The 20,644-nt window shown below is 37.9% G+C and overlaps 1 protein-coding gene across 6 annotated transcripts in view; it reads right to left on the bottom strand.

Moving 5' to 3' along the window:
• Window positions 1–20,644, bottom strand: part of FAM169A (family with sequence similarity 169 member A) — a 62,891-nt gene that overhangs the window by 21,458 nt on the left and 20,789 nt on the right. For all 6 annotated transcript variants that reach the window (XM_082624103.1, XM_082624107.1, XM_082624104.1 and 3 more), the window contains exons 3-5: window positions 19,762–19,861; window positions 19,363–19,448; window positions 17,089–17,260 (exon numbers count right to left, since the gene is read on the bottom strand). In XM_082624103.1, coding sequence (XP_082480229.1) covers window positions 17,089–17,260; window positions 19,363–19,448; window positions 19,762–19,861 — 358 coding nt within the window. The remainder of the gene's footprint in view (window positions 1–17,088; window positions 17,261–19,362; window positions 19,449–19,761; window positions 19,862–20,644) is intronic.

Raw genomic sequence — 20,644 nt, 5'->3', positions numbered from 1 at the left:
CTACGTACTTAGATCTTCACGGCTGACATTCAGTTTGGATACTGCTAAGGGTCAAAATGTCTTATATAGTGATTTAGTTAACAATATTGTATTATATACTTTAAATTTACTAAAAAGGTAGATCTTAAGCATTAGCACCTCAAGAAAAAAAAAAGAAAGAAAATGGTAACCATAAATATATTAATTATCTTGATTTTGGTGAATATTTCACAATGTACATCAGATCATCAAATTGCACATATTAAACATATACAACTTCAAATTATCAATTATATTCAATAAAGCCTAAATAAATTTTTAAAGAATCTAACAGGTAGTCTCACCAACAAGCTACTGTGACCATTATCAGTTTTTAATGCCTTAAAATCAGGGTTTTCTCATAGTAACTGCTAGAAGTGATAATGAAATCAAAGGAGACATTACTTTATAAGTAGCAGTAATTCAAAGGACAAAGCAAAAATGAGAAGAGAAAGCACTATCTAGTTCTCAATACCATCTGAGGATCTGTTGCTACTTACTATCGTGCGTGCCTCAGAATACCAATTATATGAAGTAAATTTCCCACAAATTAATTTTTTTTTCTGTTTTCACACAAACATTCCTTTAAGCAGAGAAAAGGTAAAGTCCAGCATCTAATAGTGTTCAAATGGTCAATTTATGGAACTAATAATGTTCACAAAGTTTAAAGTTCTACCATTTACTCACCATGTACATATTCATTTCAAAAAATCATGCTAATTCTCTTTTGCCTACACCTCAATACTTATTTCTGTATTTGTATCAGGTTCTACCCTGATACAAAAGCAATCAAATAAAGGGCAGAAAACCTCTGCCCTGTTACCAGAGTTTCTTCAGACACATCAACAGCTGCAGACAATAGCACAATTACTTAGTAAAAACCACAACCTCCTTAGATGAAGTTTTCATTAAAATAAATCTACTAATTGAAATAAAATTAAATTTAGCATTGCATATGGCAGCTTGAATATTTATGTTCCTCAGAGTACCATCTTTGGCCACCTTCTTTTTCTACATGTTCTCTCTGGGTAATCTCACCTACTCTAAAGCCTTCTACCATTTATCCAAATGCTCATGACCACTAAACTTTTTTTTTTTTTTTTTTTTTTTTTTTGCTGTACGTGGGCCTCTCACTGTTGTGGCCTCTCCCATTGCGGAGCACAGGCTCCGGACGCGCAGGCTCAACGGCCATGGCTCACGGGCCCAGCCGCTCCGCGGTATGTGGGATCTTCCCAGACCGGGGCATGAACCCGTGTCCCCTGCATTGGCAGGCGGACTCTCAACCACTGCGCCACCAGGGAAGCCCACCACTAAACTTTTATTTCTGTAATACATGAGACTTACTACAAGATGAATGGAAGAGCTCATATAAATGTAAATACAACAAAAAACACATGATCATCTCCAAAGACAAAGCAAAATTCAGTACATTCATGATAAAAATACTCAACACCCTCAACCTGATAAGGGATCTATGGCTAACAAACATCACACTTAATGGTGAAAGACTGGATGTTTCTCCCTAAGATCAGGAACAAGATAAAAATGTTTATCCTCACCACTTCTACTCAACATGGTAAGGAGGTTCTAGCCAGGGCAATCAGGCAAGAAAGGGAAATTAGAGGCACCCAGATTGGAAAGAAAGAAGTAAAACCACATTCACAGATGACATGATCTTGTATACAGACCTTAAGATTTTCATCTTAAGAAAACCACTAAAAAATTATTATTTTTTTAAAAAATATTTATTTATTTATTTGGCTGCACTGGGTCTTAGTTGGCACATGGGATCTTTGTTGCCAAGTGCAGGATCTTTTAGTTGAGGCATACAGGATCTAGTTCCCTGACCAGGGATCAAACCTAGGCCCACTGCATTGGGAGCACGAAGTCTTAACCACTGGATCACCAGCGAAGTCCCAGAAATCCACTAAAAAATTATCAAAACTGATTTTTTTTCAAGTTCGGCAAGGTCACAGGATATAAGATCAATATACAAAAATCAGTTGGGGACCTCCCTGGCAGTCCAGTGGTTAAGACTTCCACTGCAGGGGGCACAGGTTCGAACCCTTGTCAGGGAACTAGGAACCCACATGCCACGCAGGACAGCCGAAAAAGAAAAATCAATTGTATTTATATACACCAGCAATGAACAATCTGAAAATGAAATTAAGAAAACAATTCCACTTACAATAGCATCAACAAATAATAAAATTCTTAGGAATAAATTTAACAAAAGTACAAAACTTGTATACTGAAAACTACAAACATTTAAAAGAAATTAAAGAACACTTAAATAGGGCTTCCCTGGTGGCACAGTGGTTAAGAATCCACCTGCCAATTCAAGGGACACGGGTTCGAGCCCTGGTCCGGGAAGATCCCACATGCCGCAGAGCAACTAAGCCTGTGCGCCACAACTACTGAAGCCTGCGCTCTAGAGCCTGTGTGCCACAACTACTGAAGCCCATGCGCCTAGAGCCCGTGCACCGCAAAGAAGAGTAGCCCCCACTCACCGCCAACTAGAGAAACCTCAGGCACAGCAACAAAGACCCAACGCAGCCAAAAACAAATAAAATTAAAAAAAAAAAAGAACACTTAAATAAATGGAAAGACATCCCATGTTCATGGTTCAGAAGACAACATTGTTAAGATGTCAATACTCCCCAAACGGACCTACAGGTTCAAAATCCCAGCTGGATTTTTTGCAGAAATTGACAAAGTAATCCTAAAAATCATATGGAAACGCAAAAGAACCACAAACAGCCAAAACAATCTTAACAAAGAAGAACAAAGTTGGAAGACTCACACTTCCCATTTTAAAACTTACAAAGCTACATACAGGAATCAAGCCAGTGTGATATTGGCACAAGAATAAACAGAGACAAACAGAATAGAAGTTCCAGAAACAAAACCTCTTATTTATGGTCAACTGATTTTCAACAGGAGTCCCAAGGCATTTCTATGGGAACAGAATAGTCTTTTTAAATGAATGGTGCTGGGACAACTGGATATCCCTATATGCAAAAAAATGATGTTGGACCCCTCCCCCTTTCCTCAGACCATATACAGAAATTAACTGCAAATGGATCATAAACATAACTTTAAGTGCTAAAACTATAAAATCTTAGAAGAAAACACAGAAGTAAATCTTCACCACCTTGGGGTAGGAAACGCCTTCTTAGCTACAACACCAAAAGCGCTACACCACCAAAAGCAAAAGTGACAGACACATGATAAAAAGAAGATAATTGGCTTTTATCAAAACTAGTGTTCCGAAGGATACCATCAAGAAAGGAAAAAGACAACCCAAAAAATGAGAGAAAATACTTTCAACTTATGTATCTGATAAGGGACTTGTATCTAGAATGTATGAAAATGCTTACAACTCAGTAACAAAGACACAAATAAAACCCAATTTAAAAATGGGTTGGGGCTTCCCTGGTGGCGCAGTGGTTGAGAGTCCGCCTGCCGATGCAGGGGACATGGGTTCGTGCCCCGGTCCGGGAAGATCCCACATGCCGCGGAGCAGCTGGGCCCGTGAGCCATGGCCGCTGAGCCTGCGCGTCTGGAGCCTGTGCTCCACAACGGGAGAGGCCACAACAGTGAGAGGCCCGCGTACCGCAAAAAAATAATAATAATAAAAAAAAAATAAAAATGGGTTGGGTTTCCCTGGTGGCACAGTGGTTGAGAGTCCGCCTGCCGATGCTAGGGACACGGGTTCGTGTCCTGGTCCGGGAAGATCCCACATGCCACGGAGCGGCTAGGCCCATGAGCCATGGCCGCTGAGCCTGCGCGCCCAGAACCTGTGCTTCGCAACGGGAGAGACCACAAGAGTGAAAGGCCTGCGTACCACAAAAAAAAAAAAAAAAAAAAAAAAGTTCAATGTCACTAATCATCAGGGAAATGGCAAATCAAATGAGGTATCACCTCATACCTGTCAGGATTGCTATTATCAAAAAAACAAAACCAACAAAGACAACAAATGCTGACAAAGATACGGAAAACTGGAACCCTTGTATACTGTTAATGGGAATGCAAAATGGTGCAGTCACTATGAAAAACAGTATAGAGGTTCCTCAAAATATTAAAAATAGAACTACCACATGATCCAGCCCACTTCTGGGTATATATCCAAAATAATTGAAATCAGGATCTCAAAGAGATATTAACAATCCAGTGTTCACTGAAGAACTATTCACAATAGCCAAGATGTGGTAACAACCTAAATGTCCACTGATGGATGATGGATTAAAAAAAATATGGTATATATATATATATATATATATATATATATATATATGTGTGTGTGTGTGTGTACAACAGAATAATATTCAGCCTCAAAAAAAAAAAAGTAAATCCTGCAATATACAACATGGATCAACCTTGAAGACATTATGCTAAGTGCAATAAGTCAGTCACAGGACAAATACTGCATGATTCCAATTATATGAGACATTTAAAATAGTCAAACTCACAGAAGCAGAGAGCAGAACAACGGTTGCCAAGGGCAGGGTGAGGGGGAATTGCGGAGCTGATAATCAATGGGTTTAAAGCTTCAGTAAGGCAAGTTCTAGAGACCTGCTGTATAACATTACACCTATAGTCAACAGTGTTGTAATCTACAGTTAAAAATCTGTTGAGGGCTTCCCTGGTGGCGCAGTGGTTGAGAGTCCACCTGCCGATGCAGGGGACACGGGTTCATGCCCCGGTTCAGGAAGATCCCACATGCCGCGGAGCGGCTGGGCCCGTGAGCCATGGCCACGGAGCCTGTGCTCCGCAATGGGAGAGGCCACAACAGTGAGAGGCCCGCATACTCAGAAAAAAAAAAAAAATCTGTTGAGAGTAGATCTTACGTTAAGTGTTCCTACCACAATAAAGATTACAAAATATTTTTTAAGATAAATAATCTAGACAGAAAGGAGATTAGTGGTTTCCAGGAATTTCAGGGTAAAGGAAATGAGGAGTGATAGCTAATGGGTACAGAAATTCCTGAGGTGATGAAAATGTTCTCAAATTAGACAGTAGTGATGGTTGTACAACTCTGTGAGTATACTAAGAATCACTTCAGGGTGAATTTGATGATATATGAATTATAGTAGGATGGATCTCAAAATAACTATTCTGAAAGAACCCACACTAAAAAAAACTGTATATACTGTATGATTCCATTTTATAAAATTCCAGAAAAAGCAGGCTAATATATAATAATAGACAGCAGATAACTGTTTGCTTGGGGTCAAACGGGGGAAGGAAGGATGGTTACAAATAGGCACAAAGAAACTTCTGGGGGTAACAGATATGTTCATTATCTTGATTGTGGTGATAGTATCACAGCTGTATAAATAAGTAAAAATACAACAAATTGGAAACTTTAAATATGGTCAAGTTTTTGTATGTCACATATACCACAATAAAGCTGGGGGGGGTAAGATTTTTTAAAAAAAGGCCAACTCGATTTAAAAATGGGCAAAGGATTTGAATAGACATCCCAAAGAAGACATATAAACAGCAAATTTGCACATGAAAAGATGCTCAACATCCTTAGCCATTTAGGAAATGCAAATCAAAATGACAATGCCATGCCACTTCACACCTACCAGGTTGGCTATAGTCAAAAACATAGATAAAAATAAGTGTTGGCTCACAATGCAACGCTTAAATGAAATGTTTATTTTTTCACTATTTTCTGTGCATCTATATATTTTTGCTGAACAAAAAGAATCATTGCTTTATATCATGTTTACTTTTTCTTAAATAGTCTATTTTCCCATGTCATTAAATATTCTCTGAAAGCATTTTAAAAAAGTATCGGCAAGGATGTGGAGAAACTGCAGTCCTGGTACATCGCTGGTGGGAATGTAAAACGATGCGGTTGCTTTAGAAAACAGTCTGACAGTTCCTCAAAAGGCTAAATTTAGAGTTACCATATGAACCTGGAATTCCACTCTTAGGTATATAACCACGAGAAATAAAAACCTGTACACAAATCTTCATAGCAGCATTATTCATAATGGCAAAGTCATAAAAACAACTCAAAAGTCCATCAAATGATAAAAGACAATATTAGAATATCCATACAAGGGAATATTATTTGGCCATAAAAAGGAATGAAGTGCTGATTCAAGAATGGATGAAACCTGAAAACAGTATGCTAAAGAAGTCAGATGCAAAAAACTATTCTGATTGTATGATTTCATTTACATGAAATGTCCAGAAAAGGCAAATCTACAGGGACAGAAATCTATAAGCAGATTAGTGGTCACCTAGGGCCAGGTACCAAGGGTGGGGAGGGAATGGAGAGTGACTGTTAACGAGTACGGGGCAGGGTTTTTTTTGTGGTGATGAAAGTGATCGAAAATTGGTTATGGTGAAAGTTGTACAATTCTGTGACTATACTAAAAAAAATTGAATTGTATACTTTACATCTGTGAACTGTATGCTATATAAATAAACCTTAATAAAGCTGTAAAAATGTAAATAAACAACATAATTTATACATGTGACTCCAATAAACCATTTATAATTAGATTTTTCATATACTCCCCAAACCTGCTTCTCCTCCTGTTTACTAATTTTTCAGTAAATCTCATCATCATTCTACCAGTGGCTCAGAGCAAACCATGAGATCTCATCCTTGACTCTTCCTTCATAGGCCATGTACAATCCATCAGAAACACTGCAGCAATAACTTCATAATTTATCTCCATTATGATGACTTCTACCCCCTTCTTCCTTGCCCGAGCCACCATCACCTCTCACCAGGGTTTTCTGCAATAATAGCCTCTTAACAAGCATAGCTCCTAACCCTGCCACCTCTCTTTCTGGTTTTCTACACAACAGAGCTACCTTTTTTAAAAGGCCAATCAGACTGTGTCACGCCCATGCTTAAAATCCTCCGCCGGATTCCTATCACCCACAGAGTGAACCCACAGAGTGAAATTTAGACTCTTTCCTTGGCTTACTGGATGTGTCAGGATATGTGCCGGTCTCTCTCCATCCCCATATCACTCACTCCCTCTACTCTGGCCACACTGGCCTTCTTGTTCTTTCTGAAACACCCTGAACTTTCTTCTGCCTCATGGCCTTTGCCTTTCAGTTCTTTGCCTGAATACCTTTTCTCTTGAAACTTCACATATCTCATCATTCCCTCACTTCCTTCAGAGGTGCTTCCCCGACCGCTCTATTTAAGATAGTACCCCCCAACACACACTCTCTATTCTTTTAATCTACTTTTTCTTCACAGACCTGAGAGCATATCGCCTATTTGTCTATTCATTGCTATCTCCTCCTCTCAAATGTAGGTTCTGTGATGACAGTTTACTTACAAAAATTGTATTACTATCTCTCAATTTCTCCCTCTTGCTCTTTTTCCTATTCACCCTCCTCCCCTTTCCCTCTCCTTCCCTATCAATATGGCACAAAAAATAACTTTTGAATAAATGAATAAATTTCAACAGTACCATTCAGGATCTATGCATCACATTCAAGAACAGCTATTCTGCCGCAACTGAATGACTCTCTCTTTTCATGGAATTACCATTTCTTCTTTGTCCAACCAGGAATGTGTCTTTCCTGACCTTCATAAAACCTTCATAAAGCCATCAATGTGTGACTGTCTCCACAGAACACAACATAAAGTGAATTCTAAACAAATAATGTGATTATCTTTATAGGAGAGATCTTGTCATACACCACTAGGCAAGTACTCTCATTACAGTCTTCATGCTTTATAAATTGGTTAACGTAACGTTAGCTGTTATAACAAACCAAATCTGGAAAGCTTAACATTAAAAAGTTTCATTTTTGTTTAAGTAACAGTCCCACACATAGTTGTTGCTGGGTAGTGGACGGCTTTCTGACTCACAATCATCCAAGAACTTTTTCAGTTCCCTATTGTTGCCTAACAAACCAGCCCAAAATGTACTGGCTTAAAACAAAATTTATTATTTCATTATTTATCACAACTCTCATATGGTATCAGATGGGCCACTGGCACAGCTAAAGGTCCAAATGGCTTCACTCCCACAGCAGTAGCTAGCCGGCTGCTGACTGGAATTGCAGCTGGCCTTGCCAGCTGGGCACCTCAGTTCAATGTAGTTGCTTGAGCTTCCTCACCACATGGCAGTCTTGAGGTAGGTGTGTTTCTTACATGGTGACTAGTCTCTAAGAGTACCAAAGGGAAACTACCAGGCTTCTTAAGGTTTAGGAGAGTGTCACTTGTGCTGCAGTCTACTGGTTAAAGCAAGTCACAGGGCCAACAGATTCAAGCAGGCTACACAAGGACATAGATACTGGAAGCACGGTTCACTGGGGCCCTCACAGTAACACAGGAACTCACGTTCCTTCTATCTTGTGGCTTCTCCATCCCCTAGCTCTTCAGAATCTTTTGCATTTAGCAGACAGATGAGGAAAAGGAATGCATCTTAACCACTCTGCTCTGATGTCATACATATCATTTCTCTCATTACCATGGGGAGAATTAGTCACACAGCCCCACCTACTTGTGAAAGCAACTGAAAAACATAATCCCTGAATGGACAGTTGCTGGCTAATGACAAGAATACAGAAGAGGAAGCACAAATATTTGGTAGACAGCTAGCAGCCTCAGCTAACTTTCTGCTTTCTCTTATCTCCCAGTAGATTAACATTTCCTTTTCAACTTTCAGGAAATCAACTTTGCATCTCAGCAGATAGTACCTTTTGCTGGCAGACTCCTTTCACAGTTATGTTTGCTTATCTCAGGCTATTTTCAGTAACTTATAGCCTAACACCTATATTCACAAATACACATACTCACGTTATACAATAGTTTTGACTGATCTCATTCACATTTTAAGATTACACTAACTTCTGTGGCCCACACAAATATCCACATCTCCCCCATGTGGCCCACCTTACATTTCTAACTATGTATCTCTACTTATATGTCCCATAGGAACCCTGAACTTTACATATCAAAACTGAACTCAAGTATTACCAAATCCACTCCTCGTATATTCCCAATTTTAGTTAACAGCTTCCCACCTAGGCACCCGAGTCAAAACCCTCAAGCTTCATCACTGGTTCCTCCCCTCCCCTTCCCACACACACGCACTGCAGTCACCTCACTCTGTCCATCCAGAAATCTCCCTCAAATCTGTTTCCTTCTTTATCCCTATTGCCTCTTTCCTAGCATTGGTCCTTCCTTTACCTGGATGACTGAAATAGCTCTTTTAATCGAAGTCCCTGACTTCAGAACACAATTTCTTTATCCATCACCAAGTGCTACAAAAATTAACTCCCTATTTAACCATGACGCCCCTAAATAAAATTCTTTGATCACTTCATGCCAATAAAATGAAGTTCCAATGTTTAGTATGGCATTTAAGAACCTTCACAAGGGGACCTCCATCTTCACCTCTCCCCACCCTACAATCCTTTTAGTCCCACCAGCTTGCTCAAGGTGGTATTATAAATACACTTTGAACTTTCATGATTCTGTTCCTTCTTTCACATTTATATTCCATTCATCTGTTTACTAAGAATTTTCCTTTTCTTTCCCCTTCTCTGCCTACTGACATCCTACTTATCCTTCAAAGCCACTTTTAAATATCTCTTTCTCAGTGACACCTTCCTCCAGGCAAAATTAACTGCTCCATTCTTCCACGACTACTACTGTTGATACCTCAGATACAGTACTTACCAAACTGAATTTTGATTAGGTAACTAGTTTTCTGTCTCATCCACTAGATTTTTTGGTGCTTTGAAGGCTCACCCCATGACCAAACATCTTTGTGTCTCTACTGAGAATGGAATCAGCCCTACCTCCCCAATAAACAGAAACCCTATTGGGAAGTATATACTTTTTAAGATGGCTAAAACTTGACCTGAAAACAAAGTACCCACCTCGTTTCCCAATGATGCATTTCAGGCAGCCACAGAGTACAGTGGGACTCCCCCATGCCTCTGCTCACCACCTTAAGAAAAGGATTAAGCCTAGACAGTCTCAAAGCCCTAAAATATAACCTCAACCCTTCTCAAACACAAACTTCCACTATGTTTTGCCTTTAGCTATATGTATTATCAATACTTATCATTTTATATCACAGTTTTGTTATTCCTTAAATAATCTTAAAACAGAAGGGCCAGATATCTGAATTTCAGTCAACAGAAAGAGAGTGACCTGCCCAAAAGAGGAGGTAAGATCACAGCTATAGCTCTCAGTAAAAAGGTTGGAAAGTCATAAGGAAAGCTAACTAGCAAATGAAGAGAGGAAAGAATGCTTCCACTATAAATTATTTTAAGTGGAAATTACAAAAACCAAAACTATGTCTCCTGGTATTGATCATAATTCCCTTTAGAAGTGAATCAACAAACTGATTTTAAAGTAGTTGTTGATTAGATTCTGCTTCTCCCATATGGTTCTTGCGCTTTTCCAAAACATGAGTCTTCAAACTGGATCAAGGTGATTCACAGTTGAGGCCAAATAGTATTTCCAAAATAGCACCTAATGATAGTGTCCTCCATTTTGTTTTTTTTCTCAGCTTGTCTACACTAAAATGTGACATCTGATTTATACACATTTATATCTTTTGTATTTCTTGACATAGGACAAACAGTTAACAGAACTTCCACTGATTTAACAAGTGGTTTTGTCTTATTTTTCATACCTGTATGAGATTTTTTTCCTTAGCAGTTTTCTAGTTAGCACAGCCCTTTTACCAGGGGGTCCTGATCATCATAGGCCCTGTAAGGATTTATAAGCTTCATCTAGTTTTGTGGTAGACACTGATTAGACTCTGGGAATAGTTCCTTCTCTGATCATGTTCACTTCTTACTTTTAATCAAAGTTTTACATGTACATTGTTCGCGTACAACAGTCCTCTAAGATTTGTTGGGAAAAAAACCGTCCTGTGACTGCTTCCCTGATCCACACATACAAACACACTTTCCATCCCCCAGAAACACACACTTGGGTCTTTTTCGGTATTTACCCCCATTATCTCTAAGTAACGTACTACTTGCTTTTTCCATTTTAGGCATAATCAACTGGCTTCCCAGTATGGAAGATGAGAATTTAGCTTTTATATACATGCACATACCCTACTCCCAATACACCATCACCATACTGCCTATACATGCCCTGCCCTATTACCCCAATACAGTAATTTATAATTTTGGCTAGGTCAATTTTCAGCATTTACATTATACACACACACACACACACACACTTTTGATAACTGAGCCATGTAGTATATCATGATTGTTTTCCTTTTCCTGCACTGCTTTTTTTTTTCCTGCACTGCTTTTTGATTTGCCTTAATAATGGTTGATCACTCATTATTTAGTATTTACCTCTAACTTACCCCCCAAAGTCTCCCACAACTGTAACACTTATCTTGATAAGTGCAAACACATCAGGTATTCCATATTCTTTTTTTTTTTTTTTTTTTTTTTTGCGGTACGTGGGCCTCTCACTGTTGTGGCCTCTCCCATTGCGGAGCACAGGCTCCGGACACGCAAGCTCAGCGGCCATGGCTCACGGGCCTAGCCACTCCGCGGTATGTAGGATCTTCCTGGACCAGGGCACGAACCCGTGTCCCCTGCATCGGCAGGCAGACTCTCAACCACTGTGCCACCAGGGAAGCCCTCCATATTCTTGGATCAATGACCCAGAGCTTTCTGACTTACCACAATCTAGATTAGTCAATCTCTAGAAAAGTGCTGTCCAAAAGAACTTTCTGCAATGATGGAAATGTTCTATATCTCTCTGTTCAATGTGGTAGCCACTAGCCACATGAGGCTACTGAACACTTACTTACACAGTGGCTAGTATGACTGTGAAACTGAATTTTAAACTTTATTTCATTTTAATTAATTTTCATTTAAATAGTCACATAAAGCTAGTGGCTGCCAATCTGGACAGAGCAGCCTCAGAACTATCAAATAGCTGTGATGTGGGGATATTTCTCTCCTTAGTTTCCTGATCTGGTATCATTCTTTCCTGATTTACTTCCTTATTTTAGTAGAGCATAAATTCTGTTAGCTTCCTGAAAAATGATGCATGAAAGGTAAAAAAAAAAAAAAAATTTTTTTTTAAAAATTAACCATGTAGAAATTTCCTTCTGTTACTCTCATACTTCATTCATAATTTGGGCACAGAATTATATTGGAAATCACTTTCTCCCAGTATCTTAAAGGCATTGTTCCACTTCTAGTGTTCAGTGCAGTGCTGCTTTTGAGAAATCTAATCATTATGATTCTTGATCCTTTGTATAAATTCCCCCTCTCACTCTGTAGAGGCTTACAGAATCTTTTCTCTATCCCAGATGTTCTGAAATTTTGCAATAATCTACCTCAGCATGGGCCTATTTTAATTCATTCATTGCGATGGATGTTCAATGGGCCTTTTTAACTTGGAAATACATGTTCTATAATTCTGAGACTTTTCTTGAACTACTTCATTGGTGATTTCTTCCCCTCCAGTTTCTCTGTTCTCTCCTTCTGAAACATCTATTATGCAGACTGTTCCTCTAATTTTATCTTTTCTTTCCTATTTTCCATCATTTAGGGTTTGTTGTTGTTATGGTTGCTTTCCTTTCTAATCAACATCAACTTTATCTCCCTTATACTGCGTTTTTAATTTCCAAGAGCTCTATGGACATTCTTTTAATATATCTTGTTCCCATTTATGAATGTACTAACTACTCATACGTTCCACAAATATTGAATTGTTTTGTTTGTTTTTGCATTGTCTGTCTCTTCCAAATTGCTTTTATTCTTTTTTGGTTTTGATCTCCATCTTTCATATCAGTGACTTTTCCTAACTAAGCTATTTGTTCATAGTTAAGAATGAGACATTAGAGACTTCCCTGATGGTCCAGTGGTTAAGAATCTGCCTTCCAATGCAGGCGATACGGGTTCGATCCCCAGTTGGGGAGCTAAGATCCCACATACTACAGGGCAACTAAGTCCGCACACCACAACTACTGAGCCCACGCACCACAACTAGAGAGCCCATGTGCTGCAACTACTGAGCCTGCGCACCATACTAGACAGCCCAAGTGCCGCAACTACTGAGCCCATGCACCACAACTGCTGAGCCTGTGCACAACTAGAGAGCCCGTGCACCACAACTACTGAGCCCACAAGCCGCAACTGAGCCCGCAAGCCACAACTACTGAGACCACGCACCACAAGTAGAGAGCCTGTGTGCAACTACTAAGCCTGCACGCCACAACTAGAGAGCCTGCATGCTGCAACTAGAGAAGCCCGTGCACCGCAACAAAAGATCCCACGTGCTGCAACAAAGATCCCATGTGCTGCAACTAAGACCTGACTCAGCCAAATAAATAAATGAATATTAAAAAAAAAAAAGAACGAGACATTAAAAAGTTGATCAGTGTGCAAGGTGGGGATTGCTGACAATGACTGGGACCTTTCCCAGGGGAACCATTTATACTGGTATTTTTAGAATATTTTTTCTCTTGGCCCAGTCAAATTCCTCAAAGGGAACTTTTTTGCTCACGTAACCATTAAATAATATTGAAATAGATGGCATGTATTCACACATTTTGGTAACATCTAAAATTTCCATCTTAAGTTTCAATAATTACAAAGAATGTAATTTCTAACATAACATTAACTTTTTAACAACTATTTATCATAAAGATAACTTCAGACTTACAGAAAAGTTGCAAAAATATACAAAGAGTTCCCACATACCCTTCACCCAGATTCCCCTAATGTTAACATCTTACATAGCCAGAGTACTATTATCAAAACCAGAAAATCAACATTGATAAAATACTATTAGCTAAACTACAGGCCTTATTCAAATTCTGCCAGTTTTTCTACTAATTTTTCTGTTTCAGAATCCAATCAAAGATTCCATATGGTATTTAGTTTAATGTCCCAACTCTGATCTTTGATAATTCCTCCACCCTTCCCTGTCTTTCATGATCTTGATACTTTTGGAGGTTACTGATCAGTTATTTTGTAAAATAACCTTCAATTTGGCTTTGTCTAATGTTTTCTCATGATAAAATTGAGGTTATGCATTTTGGGCAAAAATACCTCAGAAATGACGTTATGTCCTTCTCACTACATCATAAATTGGGGTCTCTGATGGTGATGTGTCTCATTGCTGGTGATGTTAACCATGATCTATTAGTTAACACGGTGTCTGCCAGGATTTGCTATGTAAATTTACTATGTTTCCCTTTTCAATTAAACAATATCGATTAAAGAAAAAAAACTGTATCACTACTATTTTAAATGTATCAAATGGACCCTAAAAACTATTATCAATTTGATTTGATAACTGTCATCATCCATTGAACAAACTGTTCCTCTACTATTGAACTAACCACTCTTAACACTCAAAAAGCTTACATTGTTCCTTCCCCACCCCTGACCTTCTATTTCTATTATATTTATACTAGACTATTACCCTAATGTAATATATTTTTATATTTGGATTATATATTGATTATCTAATCATTCTTCTCTGCAAAAACATATCTGTATATAAAAATATACATTTTTAAGTTTCTTGTGACCATAAGATTCTAAGTATCAATTCAAAAGAAATTCTGAGTTATCATTATAATTAATATTAGTATATGATGGATCAAAACACAAGTATATTATACATTTGGAAAACTATTATACATTGGGAAAACTAATTATTCAACAAAAAATAAAGTTTTATTGAAAATACATCTCAACGAAATACATGGAGCTTACCTTTTTTTTTTTCAGTTTATGAGTCCATGAACAAATATTACTTACTACCAGAATGTGACAAGGTTCAGCATTAATCCTGTTCCTATTTTTTATTTTTATAGATTAAAATGCTTAATAACCATAGAAGGGACCAGAAAATCTTATTATAGTGATGTTACTCAATTCTGCAAGTTCCCTTTAGAGTTATGTATCAGATATTACACAATGACCTACTGTTAAAAACTATTTTTAGTGATCTGACATCTACCTAACCCAAGAAACAAACTATACATCCTTCATAGTAATCTCTTTATTTCAGGCAAAAAAAAAATTTATACTTTCTTGAATTTCATTATACTGTAATAGGATTTGACCTCATAAACAAAGTCCCCTCTTATATATCAAGGCTATTTTTATGTTCCAACTAATATCCCTATATACTGATTTGCTATTTTATTTTTAAAAATCATAAATAATAAGTGATATCATAAGGCTTTTATTCAACTACAAATGTATTTAATAAAGATTTTATCTTTTTGCTACTGGTACAGTTTTTTTCCTGATATGTACATTAGGAATACTTCTATCACAAAGTGTTTCGGTATTTGTTTTGGACAATATTTTTCAAATTATTTTATGTTTGGGTTTCCTTTGTAGAAAAAACACTTCCAGACTGAATTAGATGGTTACTGATCCAAAGGCTAGCATAAGCACATCTAATTCCACTGTTCTCTGGCAGATGAGAGCCAGAACTTAAAGCAGGAAAACACTGAAATAAATAGTAAGGAAGTAAGGCAATTAGTAGAGAAGTATGGAAGGTGCTAAAAGGGGTAGACAAGTAGTACTTGGAAGCTCCAGCATATAAAACTGAGTTGACTACCAGAAAAAGTAAAAATAGAAGCCGGGTCCCAAAGGAGTGGAGGAGCCCCAAAAACACAGAAAACAAAGAGGAGCCAATGCCTGGAATCAAATATTGATCAGAAATACTGAGGGGGGAATGCTATGCCCTTTCTTAACTGTATGTCTTTCATCTACAGATGCTCTAAATGAGAAAGCATAACTCTTATGTACTTCAAATGTCTATGAGCTAGTTTCAAGTAGGAAATCCCGCTGCAGCCAGCGTGAGCAGCAAAAAGCCTCCAATTCCATAGGAATTACTTGTATAAAGTAATTAAACCATATTCCAGCCCCAAACTTATGAAAACATTTTAAAAACGATAAAGTGATGCCTTTTATGCAATGCAGCACTAAGCTTCCATTTAACAAACATTATTATTCTACCTCTGTATGATGATATCTTTCTGGAGCTGCGTAAATTATTGGTTCTACTTCAAATTTATACAAGAATAAAACAGCATATTAAGGGAGAGTTGAAGTATTTACTAAACAGCAAAAACATTTAAAACTATAGATCACAGGTTTTTTTATTGAGAAAAAGTGACCTTCCTTTTACTGACTATATGTACTCATCATACTCATCATGACTGATGTTCTCATCATAAATGTGTACTAATTATACAATTAAGGTATTAGTCACAACTGTCCTTCAAATTAGCAGGAAATTTGGTATTATCTTTAGACTGCATCTGACCACAAGAGCTAAATTTGGCAAGTGTGAAATATAAAAAAGACAGGAAAATAATGTGAGTATTCTCTGTGAAAGGTCTTTTGGCCAAGGTACAAAACAAGGCTGCCTTTGTTGTGTAGTGGTTGTAAGGTGTGGGGTATATGTGTACATGGAGTAAGCAGGTTTGATTTTTCTGACTCCAGTAGCTCTAGGGAACTGAATGAACAGGAAAACAGGTAAAGCAAGATGAAGCTGCACTAGTCTTTCAGGAAAAGGGTATAGTTGGGTCTTAGGATCAGAAATCCAAACTTTACAAGATTGACTATTTCAAAGCTGTTTGGATTCTCTAAATATATTAAAGTACTTTGCTTTAGCTGCTTTACTATATCAGGCTGAATCAGCTATACTAGAAGAAAAAGGCTACGCATTTGGTCCACAGGTAGACAGGGGATTTAAAACGAGCCAGTAATAGTGATAGCAGCAGGAATCAAAGTAAAACAAGGACCTTTAAATAAAGGGAAGGAAATGGGAGGGAAAGAAGACAAATCTGAGGCTCAACATACAACTCTCTGTCCACATACGTGGAGAAATTTTCCACTCTGTCAAAGGTTTACTTTTTTTTTTCAAAAGACTTTCCTAACAATCCTCACTTATATAGATTCAAAGTACTCCCAAGAAATACTGAGTAAAATCATCTCAATTCATACTCTAGATACTAATTTAAAAGGGACATTGATACAGTTGGGGTCCAAAAAGTGGGTTTACATAATATATATTTTAAATAACTTTTAAAGACTCACCTGTAGGCTTAACTGAATAAAACCCAATGGCCTCTCCTTTCTTCCACAGAATCTTAGCATAATCAGTACTGCTATGACACAGGAATGGGATCTCATTTCTCTCCATTTCCTGCTTTCTATAAATAATTCGATTCAGAACATACAGAACCACTCTCTCCCCAAGAGTTCTCACCTACAAAGAGATGAGACACCAGGCACAACAGTTAGCATCAACTCGGAGATGCAATTTACCTTGCTCCCTGCTTCCATACCTTGTACTGACATTCAAAGCACTTTGAATACATTCAGAATGATTTGTAAACCATTTTATTATCACAAAGATGAGACCAGTCATTCATACCAATAACAATCCATTTCTATGGACACAGATTATGCATGAAATAATGCCTCTCAGCAAAATTCTAAAACAGGTTTCCAATATACCAATCCCCAGCATCTCCACGTTAGCCGTCAGTGCTCTCTTTCTGCTTCCAGCTGCCCAGATCCCAGGTCTCCCCAACTCTAATTGCTGCCCCCCACCATTTCTAATGCTTCTTTTCACCCCATTCCAGCCTACACATTAAAAAAAAAAAAGAAAGAAGGAAAAGAAAGTGAAAAAAGCTTAGTGTTACGCCCTGAAGACTTTAAAAACAATGATTATCTCATTTGATGAGCAAAGCCATAATTATGCTCTTGGGAAAGGAATCTCTCTCATCTTTTCTAGGTAAAATGGTCATTTAACAGTCATGTCTTTGTTGTCTAACTATAGGAATACCTGTCTCCCCCTACACACATACACACATACCCCTCTGCCAGACCAGATGGGCAATGACAGGGGCACCAGGGCAGTCTGATGAAAACAAAACTTGCGGCAATCACAGAATGGAAACAGAACCTCACCTCCTACAGGCAGGGCTGCACGGTCCCAGGGACACCTTCACCAATTGCCTGACATTGAACAGTGGGGTTTTCCCCATAGACATCTGTCACTGCTAAAAACAAGAGTCTATCCATGAAATCTATCCCCCCCACCCCATCCCAAGTCTCCCTAAAGAAAAACAAGAATGTCCTCTAATTAGGCGAGAGGAGAGAAAAAGCATTAGGCATACACACACTACTCTCAAAAACCTCCCCGGTAAGGAACTTCCAATACCAAACATCACATGAAATGACAAAGCTCTCCAGCTTACAGGGTACCCCATGCCTTCCTTGAACAGCTCTGACCAGAATGAAGTTCTTTCTGATACTGAGCTGAAATCTCTTTCCCAAAGACTATACTTTGATATTCTGGATCACATAGTCTACAAATATTTGAAGACAGCCATGATATTCTCTTAAGTTTCCTATCAAAGCTAAACAGAGGAAAAGACGAATCTAAAATGATTTGGGGTACTCTTGCCATTTCAGTCTTCTCCCTTCAAATTGCTTCAGATCCCTAACATTTTTTTTTCTCTTCATGTTGGGCATGCAGATATTACAGGTATAAACATCAAAGATATTGATAAGATAATGGGGCTTTTCTGTATAAACTTAAGGTTTTTATTAGCTTTTTTGCTTTCCTTGATTTTACTTCTAATTAACTGAAGTCCAATCTTTTTCATATGTGCTGCTGTTTTAGTATGGTCTTCATGGTATACAGTACAGTTAAATTTTTGAACCCATAGATACTACTTTACCTTTCTCACTAATTTATTTTCATCATGTTAGATCTTTCTCTTTGTTTCTTAATTCTGCCTTTATGGATTAGTTCTCCCATTCAGCACTGTGGCATGCAGAACTGGTAAGTATGCCAACTATGTCTTCTTCTAAGTAACTGATAAAATGGTGACTAAGACAGAATAAAGGACCCAGTTTTACAGCATGCTGCTGAGGACCTCCCTTCCACTACACTGTTTGGAACACTGAATAGACCACTCAAAATGGCCCTACTGATAAGCAAGTTTACTGGTCATTCTCTCCTAGAGACAGAGAACTTAAGCAACCACACAGAGGTAATAAGCTTTTTCCCACCCAAAAAGAAAAATCAGAAGCTAAAGTTGATATGGGTAACTACAGCTTAACTAAACCACAGGTACTCATTTCTCCTCCCCCAATTCTCAGACACTTTCACATAAAATCAAGGAAGCCCAATCTAAGTGCCAGTTTCACCGTTAACAATGGAACTCTAAGGGTTTAATATAACCTGGTATACTAAAATGGAGAAAAGCTCAATAACTTCAAAAACTATCACTGTTTATGGGAAACATATTGTGAAATGGCCTCCTAAACACTTTTAAAATTCCAGGATCTTGTTACCTGCTTAAGTCCCTCTCTAGAAGGGACAGATGTTTTCACAATATCATCAATAGCCCACCACTGATCGGCAAGGTAAAGTGCCACAGCTAAAAGAAAATAAATGATTGTTAACATTTAAGTCTTAAAGTACATGATATTACTATTTGGTAAGGTTTTCAAGGATACCCTTAAATATACCCATAGTTTACAATACAGTGTGGCAGCCCCATTTATACCATTTTTATTGTATTTCACTCACTAAACATTTAATTATAAGCAACTAAGGATTTTATTTTCTTGAATTTACAGTTTGAAATAAGTTTCTTTTTAAAAATTCCTTCATGTAGCTATCTTTCAATAAATTTCTAATTGCTTGAAAAACAAATTCCTCAATTTACAAATATTAAACAAAACAGAGACCTGTGAGTGAGTCCTCGGGTGCAAAAAGAGCAAGAACTTTCTGGGTCTGATCTCCACCATAAAGAGGTACAAAGCCTACATTTGACAGGCTAATAGGAATCTGAAATGACAATTTATTAAAGATTAGTGAAGAGTCGGTAAGAAAACATCAGACAAAAACACCATGCTTCTACCAAAATTTCAAACGTATGTTAACGCTAATTATATAATTTCATTTCATAGGAGATATTTCTAGTCTTAAAAAAAAAAGAGCAAATCAGATAGACTTCGCTTTTGCAGGAATTTTATTAACTTGGGGGAAAAATGAAAGTCTATTTCAATAAATATTACTGCGCTCTAGCTATGCATATGAATAAAAACAAAAGCATGATATGATCCATAAAGTTGTTAAACTTTATCATCTGTTATTTAGACCACTTGAGGAGGAAAGAATTCCATTTTCTAGTAAAAACCACTAGGGTAAATTCATTTTTCCAGTGAGATATATGCAATACTTTAAATTTTTTCTGCTTTCATTAATCCAATGTTAATTCCCTACTTACACACAATATTGCCATTCAGAAAATTACAAAATATTGATGTTGGAAGAAACTTTAAAGAATTCTTGGGCTTCCCTGGTGGCTCAGTGGTTGAGAGTCCGCCTGCCGATGCAGGGGACATGGGTTCGTGCCCCGGTCTGGGAGGATCCCACATGCCGCGGAGCGGCTGCGCCCGTGAGCCATGGCCGCTGGGCCTGCGCGTCTGGAGCCTGTGCTCCGCAACAGGAGAGGCCACAACAGTGAGAGGCCCGTGTATCGCAAAAAAAAAAAAAAGAATTCTTTAAATAAACATCATCTTCCAGAAGAAAACCCTGAGGCCTAAAGAGGTTAGAGAATTATTTGCC

Source organism: Mesoplodon mirus (genome assembly GCF_964341445.2).
Source record: "Mesoplodon mirus genome assembly, chromosome: 5".
NCBI lineage: Eukaryota > Metazoa > Chordata > Mammalia > Artiodactyla > Ziphiidae > Mesoplodon > Mesoplodon mirus.
The sequence above is the reverse complement of the archived record's forward strand: the minus strand, read 5'-3'. Positions and strand labels throughout refer to the sequence as shown.